The sequence below is a fragment of the Puntigrus tetrazona genome, chromosome 1, assembly GCF_018831695.1.
Source record: "Puntigrus tetrazona isolate hp1 chromosome 1, ASM1883169v1, whole genome shotgun sequence".
Classification (NCBI taxonomy): Eukaryota; Metazoa; Chordata; class Actinopteri; order Cypriniformes; family Cyprinidae; genus Puntigrus; species Puntigrus tetrazona.
Genome location: NC_056699.1, coordinates 26,993,437 through 27,004,170, shown reverse-complemented (window position 1 = coordinate 27,004,170; position 10,734 = coordinate 26,993,437). Strand labels below are relative to the sequence as shown.

Here is a 10,734-nt window from a genome sequence, read left to right as displayed (position 1 = left end):
ACATTATCATGTGATTTATGGCAGTCATCTATGATGTTCTCCTCCTCGTGGTTCAAGGTTGTGGGCCATCATCGTGGTCTTCTTCCACTGGCTTGATCATGGCTCTACTATGCTTCTGATGTACTATGGGTGCACTCAGGTAAGAATATCCACCATCCATGAGGATGCACTTTCCTCCAGGTGGATACAGGGCTGTTTCTTAGCATCCTAATATAGTGCACAGATGCAGGATATCCCACAAAGACATCAAGGAATTTCCCCTGGTGATCAGTGATGGCCTGGAGTAGAATAAGACGTTTTCTCGACTGAAAGCTGGTGGTCCAAGCAGCTGTGCAAATCCTCCTCCAGGTCATCACCGGTTGGAAAAGAAAGCACGCTTCTCAAAAGTCCTATAACCGCCTTGCTCAAAATAAATAAAAATTAAGTTAAAAATAAATATCAGTCATCATTCTTGTGTTTTAATATATAATGTAATAATCCGCAATGTCATTTTTTTCGTCATTGGATTCATGCTGTTGGTGTCATGCTTCCCTCGCCCTCATGTCTTGTTTCTCATTGGTTGGTTTATTTTACGTGACCCTTATCGTTTGCTATATGTAGTCCTCATGCTGCCATTGTCTTTTGTCATGTACTGAACGTATTAACCTCTGTTTGATCAGTCAATCTGTTTTTTTTTTTGGATTATGGACTTCACACTTTATAGCTGCACTTGGATTAATCTACAATTTGCCATTCAGTGACAATACAGATTCACTTCAGCTGTTCCTTTATTTTAATAGTATTTACAAAAATACACACTCCCATTATAAAAGTATACTGGATTTTGCCATATGGGCATATAAAGTAATATACTAAAAATAATATTATCCCCACAAATAAATATATAGGTGTGCAAGATTAGTACATGTGTTAACAGCAAAATGCATTTAAACTGTAAAGTCATGTTATATTCTTTCACCATGCACATGTGAGCATTTCAGAAAGGTTTTCTCTCACCAACCAGAAAATATTGTGTTTTAAAAATATTTATATGTTCTGCATTAACAGTATTTAGAACCTTAATATCAAAAGTATTTACAGGAAGAAACTAAAACAAGTGTGTAATAATGGCATTTTAGCAGTAGGCATTTTCTCTTCTTGAACACAATGCTGTAGTTGTCAGCGTTTTTTGTGTTCACAGCAAAGACATCTGAAGAACTTCCTGTACTGCTGCCTGACCTGGACAATGAGAGGAGAGGAGCATGAGATCAATTTAAACTCATGAACCAGGATGGAGTTTATTTGTAATAAACAGGTAAGAAACTACTGTACTTCCACTGGAGATTGATTACAGAGAAGGATGGAATAAATTCTGACCTCGTGATTGAGGACACAGTAGATCAGGAAGATGAAGGTTCCCTGCTGAGAGTTCAAGATCAAGAAGAGGATCTCCAGCACCTTACTGCCATTAGTGAAGGGACCCAGAATCCAGGAGCAACCAAGAACCACAAACTGAGCCAGAGTTTTAAACACCATAATCCTGCAGAGAAACAGTTAATGTGTCTTTGTTGTTTATGTGTACTTTTTATAGACTGATGGAATTATAATGTTTGTTACTTGGTTTGTTTCATCTGTGAAACTTCAGCGTTGAGATTTTTGAGAGTTGAATATAAACCGATGATGATTTTGATGAAGAGAATTGTGTTCAACTGCAGAGTAAGAAAAAAAAAATCATACATTTTTTGGCTTCAACAGCCCTTATTTAAAATATTTATATTCACAACTTACTGCTATTATGAAACAGACAGGACCCAGAAAACTCCAGATGAAACCTTTATCATATTTTATCCAGCAGCTGTTTAGCAGAAAACAAATAATGATCATTTCAGATGTGTGTGCCTTTAATACAGCGTGTCAAAAATGTAAATCAGACAACAATTTACTTCCTTCTAAACAAATGACCTTAAAAACAACACTAACTCACTGTTCACTGCCGTATCCTTCAGGAACCAGACCGACAGACACACACACCACAACCAGAGAAACCACATATCCAATCACACACAGGAATCCACTGCTAAGCACCTCCTTCTTTTTGGAGCTGATCTGTGATAGGTTCTTCACACGGATGAAGAGCAGCACGGCTTCAATGAACATCCACACAAAGGCGGAGAGAAAGAGGAAGTGCAGAAGGCCTGCGATCACGGCACACAACACCTGGAGACCATGAGAGAAGGTTATGATGATTCTCAGTGAGACTGTGCTGAGCTGTAGTGCTCCTTCATCATCCTCACCTGCTGAGGTCGTATGAGCTTCAGGAACTGCTGTGTGAGCAGAAGCAGAAGGTGAGCCAGCAGAAGACTGATGCAGATGTTGATCCGAGCCACATTATTCACTCCAGGACTCCACTGACAAAGGGCAAAGGTCAACAGAGCCAGACTGAAGAACACCAGCCCCACGATCACACACACCATATTCAACAGCTCCATCAGTGAGTCAGTCTGAGAAAACATGTCAGAGAACATTAAAGTGTTCACTAAAAATCCCAATCAGTTTTTTTGTGCCCTGATCAGATCAAAGTGACTGAATATTGACTTTCTGCCAATACAGGTTCCTGAATCAATATTTCTATATCCCTAGAAATTAATGTATGATTCAAGTACATTAAAATTGTAACCATATTTAAAGATGTATTGCGGGAAGCTGCTCCCTCATTTCTGATTTACAAAGGTAGGACAAAGAATTTTGTCTTGCCCTGGTGAACATCACAGAGTAATGTGTGTCTACCCCGATCTCAGGTCTGGAACAAAATCCCTCATAAGGTGTGCACAAACCTTGTGGCCAACTAGAAAGAAACATCTGACCATCTGAACCAACCATTAAGGCATGTTTTGCAAAGGGGTCAATTTTTTTTAAGGGGATAAATAATTGTTTTCCTCACTGTATATACATATATACATATACATATACATACATATACATATACATATACATATATACATATACATATACATATATCATGGCAGCTGAATGCACACAATTGAGAGTCATTTTTTCCCTTTAAATGGCGAATCTTGGTGAATCTTTTTTTTATTTTATTTTTTATACTGGTAGGCACATATTGTCACTTGCTGCATGTCAGCTGGCATAAAATAATGAGTAATCAGTAATCAAATTTTTGGAAGAAATTTGTTTTTTCGCCCCAATTCTGATCCTTGAGATAGACTCAGGACATCTCTACTGTAAATGTTCTGTACCTCTGGTTGATGGCTGGTTTGCATGATGAGGGAGAATGTGGAGAGATGAACACAGGAACACACAGTGAAGCTGCTGTTGGTCTCTAAAACAGAACAACCATCTACAATCCACTCGCTGATATTCCAGTACACACAGGACAGAGAACCACTGGGATCAAACTCCTGGAAACAGAAGAAGAACAAAGATGCAGGAAAATATTAGAACATTGAACATATACAAATGTTTTGACAAAAACACGGTTCAGTCTCTCACTCTGATGTGTTTTAGGGTGAAGTTGACTGCTTCAGTGAGTTTAGTGTTGGTGGTTTTGGGAAGAGTAGCTGAGATCACAGTAGACATCATGGTTTTAATCTTGTCATTTGATGTGTTGAAGAAGTCTGGCTTCAGAAAATTCTCCATCATAGTGTAGCTCATGAAAGCCAGAGCAGCTGATCCTGAGTTACATGCAAACATAAAACTAAAGGTTAGAGAAGGAAAACCACATCATTCAGACAAAACTAAATAATCACAGCGTCAAATAGCATATGATTGTGTGTGTATTTTTATATGCACTCAGGGCACATCCATGCTTCTCACACACCTGAAGGGTTTCTCTTGGCAATCTCAAAAAGGTTGATCTCCATACCAGCCTTTTCCATAACAATTGAAGTTATTCCTTTTTCAGATGCATTTGGTCTAACTGCAATAACTCTCCCTTCTAAATAGAAACCAACAAAAATGGGACTTTGTTAATTCTCATTGCAGTTTTCTTCTAAATTTCACCAAATTGAAAGGAGATATATGAATTACATATAAATGCTTCAGATTTTTAGGCACGTGACATACTGCATTAGTAGGAAAATCATTGTAAACAACGTTAGTTCAGGCCGGTCACATGACATCTACCTATAGGAATACGACACCTCTATGCATACATATTGGAGGCACAATATATATGTCATGAATGAGCGGTCTGAGGCGTGCGTATCCATATGCAGGCTTTTATTAAACGAAGGCATGGTCAAAACAGGCAGGCGTCAAACAGGGCAAACAGATGTATAAGAGGCGAGGCAATAACAAAATCCAGAAACAGGCGATGGTCAGGTCAGGCAGCAAACAATCAGAACAACAGAAGACAGGCAGGGTCAAAACCAAGGAATCTAAGACTAAGGAAACTCGGGAACAACAAACGAAACAGGCGAACAATGCAACCTGCAGGTGAGTGGCTTGCTGCAGTTTTTATAGTCCTGGAACAGGAAGTAGCAGCAGAGGGAGTGATCGCAGATCACCCAGAGGTAAGAGCTCCCTCTGCTGGCTTGGTGACATAGCCCCCCTCCTAGAAGCGACTCCTGGCGCTCCACAAAACAAACAAAATAAAACAATACTGGGAGCTTGGGAGGGGGTTCCGGGAGGGAGTCAGCAAATGGAGTCCAGGGCGGAAGAGACGGAGGGAGGAGCCAGGGAGAAGAAGGGAGGAGTCCGGAGCGGGAGGCGATCCAGAGCCCAGCCATGAAGGTCAGTGGTGGAGTCGATGGAGGGAGGAGCCATGGAGAGGTAGCGGTCATCAACCCCATGGGGCCGACCGACGGTGGCGGAGCAGGTGGTCGAGGAGACTGAGGCAAAGAGCCAAAGAGCCAGGGTGACAAAGAGGCACTGGAGGTCCTAGGCGGCACCGCAGGCTTCGGCGACTGAAGCGGAGATGGGGGACGATAAGGACGCGGCGCAGCCAGAGCGACAGAGGACTGAGGTGGAGCCGGGGGGAGGGAGGAGCCTGACAGGGATGGAGGGACGAGGCGAAGCTGAAGGAGTGGAATCCTGAGGCGACGGATGGTCGACGACCAACCAAGGCGAAGCCGGAGAGACGATGGAGCCTTGTGGAGCTGGTGGATTGACGGAGCACGGTGGAGAGGAGGGAGCTAGGAGCCTAAGGGAAGCCGACGGGTCTACAAGCCAAGGTGGAGTCCGCGGCTCAAAGGCGGGACGATGAAGCGAGTGATCCTTCACCCACGGCGGCGATGGAGAGTGACAGACCCGTGGCGAGCTCCAGGTGGAGGGCAGAGGATGAGTGCAGGGGCTGCTGGGATCCATTGACGACGTGTAGCAAGGGTGGGAGGGTGGGATAACTTGAGGCTTTGCACGAGGCGCGGGCACTGGAGGCTTTGCACGAGGCGCGGGCACTGGAGGCTTTGCACTGCAGGCGGCCATCTTGGGAAGCGGCGCTGGGCAGGCGGCCATCCTGTGAAGCGGCTCTGGGAAGGCGGCGGCCATCCTGTGAAGCGGCTCTGGGAAGGCGGCGGCCATCCTGTGAAGCGGCTCTGGGAAGGCGGCGGCCATCCTGTGAAGCGGCTCTGGGAAGGCGGCGGCCATCTTGGGCAGCGGCTCGGGGAAGGCGGCCATCTTGGGCAGCGGCTCGGGGAAGGCGGCCATCTTGGGCAGCGGCTCGGGGAAGGCGGCCATTACTGGATTTGATACTGTATCCTTTTCCTCCTCAACACCCAACGTGAAAGCTGACCCCACAGTCACTAAAACGAACTCAATAAACTGTGCAAGCGACTCACGTGGACCCTCGCGAACAAGTTTCGTCTTGAGTGGCTGATTTACTCCCTCATGATACAACTCAATCAATAAGCAGTCAGGTATGTCCGAGAGGTAAGCCATGTCCAGAAACTCTTGTGTATAATCTTCAATTGATCGGGTGCCTTGCTTGAGGGCCAATAAAGATCTAGCGAGGGTCCTACCTGGCCATGGATCAGATAAAAAGCCGCTGGATCCTGGTGTGAGGTTGCATTCTGTCATGATTGAGCGGTCTGAGGCGTGCGGATCCATATGCAGGCTTTTATTAAACGAAGGCATGGTCAAAACAGGCAGGCGTCAAACAGGGCAAACAGATGTATAAGAGGCGAGGCAATAACAAAATCCAGAAACAGGCGATGGTCAGGTCAGGCAGCAAACAATCAGAACAACAGAAGACAGGCAGGGTCAAAACCAAGGAATCTAAGACTAAGGAAACTCAGGAACAACAAACGAAACAGGCGAACAATGCAACCTGCAGGTGAGTGGCTTGCTGCAGTTTTTATAGTCCTGGAACAGGAAGTAGCAGCAGAGGGAGTGATCGCAGATCACCCAGGGGTAAGAGCTCCCTCTGCTGGCTTGGTGACAATATAGCTCAACAGTTCATTTAATCGCAAATTCGGCAGGCAAAAACACCTTTAACACTAGGAGCAGACAACTTACAATTAGTTTCCCCAATAGATTACCTCCGATTCATTCAAGTGCATTAAGAACATGTTGATTAACAGCATTGATCATAAGCTGCCTGATTTGGAAGTAACTTGAGTTAACATTACTTCAGTCATCATTACATTATTAAAATGGACTCCAGGAATAATGTGACAGACTCAAGAACAAGTTGCATATAGGATCTTCTTCCCCAAGAAGGATATCAAGAGATAAACTGCCTTTCCTTGACACGGCTGCTATGTTTCACTCCCTCAAAAGTCTTCACAAGCTAAGTTACTTTTAATGCTCCCAGGTTATTGGCAACATGTATGCTGCTATGGCTATCCATGTTAGATTTGAACCGTCAGGTACTTTCTGATCAAAAATCTCTGTAAGTGCTTAATAGTTTGAGGAGGAAGATCTTTCTGAAAACGAAAAGCATGAAACATTGCAATGCCTTGCATAAGACATGTCACAAGACGGTCCCGATCCGAATATATTCAAATACATAAAGTTATCAATCAAATGCATAGAGCTGTGTGTGTGAATGAGTGTGTTAGGGCTGCACAATTAATAGATCTTCTAATCGCAAATATAATTACAGATTCCACAATTATGTAATAGTTCAAAGTGTCAATCAATCGTTCAAAGTCCACTTGTGTTATTCTGGGTGCTTAACATAATATAGAAAAGCTTTTTCAGTTAGTGTTTTCAGCTTGTTTATGTTCATGTAAAAATATTTCATTCGGTTGCTTATAAGAATGGTATAAACATCATTCGGTGTAAATTGTGATAACCGTAATTAATCATTGCAATTATGATTTGTATCATAATTGTGCAGTCCTATGGTGTGTGTGTGTGTGTGTGTGTGTGTGTGTGTGTGTACATAAACAAGATACATTCCCTATTGGCGCACATTATATGAAGATAGAATGGGAATACTATCACTGTAAACTTTCATTTTATACAATAAGAAAAAGTACATAAAGTTAGAAAGGCGTTGATATGGTTTAAAAGCATGAAGCTCACTTTGTAAGAGTACCAGTCTGTCGGTCAAATCTGAAGTAAGATGCAACCCATAGTAATGCGTTATGACAACGACGTTTCAAAGAAAACAGTGTTTTCTTGTTTTGCTTTTAATTGCTGAATGTGCACATTTGAGCGACTTTTTTTCAGCAAACCTACTGAAAAGCTGATTACTGTTACTGAATGTGGCACAAATTTAGCAATTTGCATAAAACATGGCCAGAGCGACTGCACACTTTCCATTACAGCCTTTCATCCCCACCATCAAAGACACTATATGTGCTCCCTCCAGGTCTTTGAGCAATGCCAACATATCTAGAAATGCATATAAAGGCCAATGAGGAGGCGATGAGTCAGGATCAACTTCATATTCTTCATGCAGATTATACAGATTATTTGGACCTGACAGAGTGCGATTTTGGCATACATGTGCTTTCAGATGTCTCTGTTTGTTCTTTAGTTTAGAATACATTTTAGTACAAAAGGAGTCAGAAAAACACTGCATTCCTGCAACCGCTTATGAAAGAAAAACATTTAAAAAAAAATTAAATGCAAAAACTTCTCAAGAATAGCTTATTTGCCTATGGCCCACGCAGTGTGGCCAATCCTGGAAAATGTCACAAACACAAATAGAAACAGAGCATTTACCTGTATTGCTGAGCTTAATGTTAAAGTGAGCTTCCGTTGTCGTGAGCAGTGCAGTCACCAGGCTCTCAAAGGCATTCAGAAAGCTGTTTCCATATGACACTAAATTACTATTACTTTCAACGCTGGTCAAATCCACAACCTTCACTTGGGTGTCATCAACAATCTTCAAATAATTTTCTGCCACCTGATCAAATACCAAAAGAGATACTTTTGAATTTTTATGGAAAAAGAGTAACACCAAATCTATGGGTCATTCTCAAAATAAAAAATGACATTATAATCTTAGTAGAGAAACTCCTTGTAAAAGGCATATATTTTTTTGTTTAAACAGATGGTGCATTTTAGTTGCGTCATTAATCTTACTGCTTGTGTAAATGATTGGACGTAATAACTCAAGTATTTTGAGACAATGTTTTTATTTTGTTAGTCCACTTTAGTCATTGTACTAACAATAAGTCATTTGCAACTACGTATCAACTAGCAGTCGTTAGAGCATTAGTAGACTGTCTGCTTAAAGCTGCAGTCCGTAACTTTTGGTGTCCCGGTGGTTAATAAAGATAACTGCATGAGTCTTGCGGAAGAATATTGTAGATGGATCTACTTCTCTCTGTTTATGTCTAAGGCGAATCATGCACGTACAGGGCTAGTCTTCAGGGGTACCTGCCCAAACCAGTCTAAATAGTCTTATTAAAGGTGTACCATAGTGATTCAAGACGAGCCAAAAGCACGGTTTAAAAATGGAGCGTCACAAAAACGGACTGCTATCAATGGCTCAACAACATATAACACTCTATGAACTTTGCAAGTATGTGTCAACTTACTCTCAACTGATAATAACTCTTAATAGTCTACTCCGATAGTTATTAGACATGCAGTTGCACATTAATGATAATTACAAGTAGTTGCTTGCAGTTAGTAGAATGTCTAAAGTGGAGTTTCAAAATAATGCGTAACCTTAAAAAAATCTTAATTTGAGAAATAAAATGTAAAACACAAAACATAAACATTACTTCAAGTTTTACGAGAGGAAAATAAACTGAATGACCCCTATACTGGTCAAGGACCAAAAACATTACTTACTTCCGCAGACATCATACTTATAATATTTGGGAGCTGGTCAATGGAATTCATTATATTTTGTACAGTTTTCTGCCGTTCCAGAAAAAAAAAAAAAAATAGATGAAAGAAAAATCATTAGTTTTTAATATTAAAGTGTAACAACCGAATATCAGTTTGGTAACTCATTCACTCATACCTCTGGCATGTCTTGAGGGTTATTCATATCTAGAAGAAGAGAATGCAATGTAAATAAAAGCTACATATGAAACAAGTCCAGCGGTTGAGGGCCGTGCTGTACGCACCGTTCAGGCAGCTGCAAGTGTCCGCTTTGCAATTGCAGAGATCTGGAGAAGCTTTGTAGCTGCAGTCGCTGCTGCAGTTGTAGGATCCGATCAGGCAGGAGCAGCTGGGACTCTGAGGAGAGCAGGAATAGGCCTCGCAAGAGACATTTTGTCCATGACAGTCCACATAACTGGAAGAATTTGCGCAGCTGCTGGTGTTCGTCGAAGGCGGGCAGTACAGCTGTCTTTGAGATTCGTTGATCGCTGCATTGCTTATGATTATCATCAGCGGCAGCGCTGGAGAGAGATCCATCGGTTAGTGATCACTTCTACATCACAGTATGTCTACGATCATCAGATTATTACTGCACAGTTAATAAAAAAATATTGAGCTGCGATTAACAAAATAGTATAATATATCCAATACAATATTTATAGAGTGCACAAGATTTTATCATGCGTTGTTTGGCTAGAGAGAGAAAGACAGTAATGGGAAAAGACATAAATATCGGTATAAGTTAGACATGTTGTTGACATGTTTTGCACATTTTCCATGTTCCCAAAAGCCATCAGACAGACATTCTTCAATGAACATTTGCCTTTAAGATTATTAGCATACAAAGTTAAAGCTCAGACCATATATAATAAAACACATTAAAGATCTCAGCAAAAGATTAAACGACTCAACATACAGCATCACCAGCAAAACGCCACTATTGCTTTGCTCAGTGTTTGCTTTAGTTGGGTTCTCGAATGAATCTGCTTGTTAACAGCATTTGTTCATCACCAATGCTCAACCTACTTTAACACTCGTATAGAGTTGAACCACAATTTGATACTCAGGATTTAACTATGTAGTAACACGAGCTAGGAGATAATACTTACCAGTCAAATGAAGGATCATGTCCAAAGCGTTCTGAGTTGCTAAAAAATAAACCGAACAGCAAACAACCTGCTGTTTAGTAAGCTAAACTATTGTACAAACTCCTAGGAAGTTGAATTTGCATATTAACCTCTAGGAAATACAGACTTCACATAAACAAAACAGCAGCTTGTTAGCACTGTGCTCTGTTGGACTTTATTTGCATACTTTCAGGAACATGTCGAGTCCATTTCAAACATTTCTCACAAGCCAATAATACATTGTTTTGTTTGACAGGATAAGCGTTAACAAAGAAACTTGTCTTCTGTACACCTAGGGAAACGCAACTCACTCATTCAAATAAAAGGAGAACAAAAGCTGATGCGCATTCACTGTTTTGACTGTATTTTGACCTCTCTGAAT

At 41.5% G+C, this 10,734-nt stretch overlaps 1 protein-coding gene across 1 annotated transcript; it reads right to left on the bottom strand.

Moving 5' to 3' along the window:
* Positions 1-759: 759 nt before the first annotated feature.
* LOC122344188 (adhesion G protein-coupled receptor E3-like) lies at positions 760-10,416 on the bottom strand. Its single transcript, XM_043238105.1, has 14 exons — positions 10,335-10,416; positions 9,471-9,746; positions 9,365-9,393; positions 9,190-9,258; positions 8,110-8,293; positions 3,818-3,934; positions 3,490-3,671; positions 3,237-3,398; positions 2,274-2,480; positions 1,964-2,196; positions 1,768-1,834; positions 1,597-1,688; positions 1,357-1,519; positions 760-1,218 (listed from the first exon to the last, which is right to left on the bottom strand). Exons 1-14 carry the CDS (start codon positions 10,351-10,353, stop codon positions 1,159-1,161), a joined length of 1,860 nt encoding a protein of 619 aa, XP_043094040.1. The 5' UTR covers positions 10,354-10,416; the 3' UTR covers positions 760-1,158.
* Between the last annotated feature and the right edge of the window lie 318 nt (positions 10,417-10,734).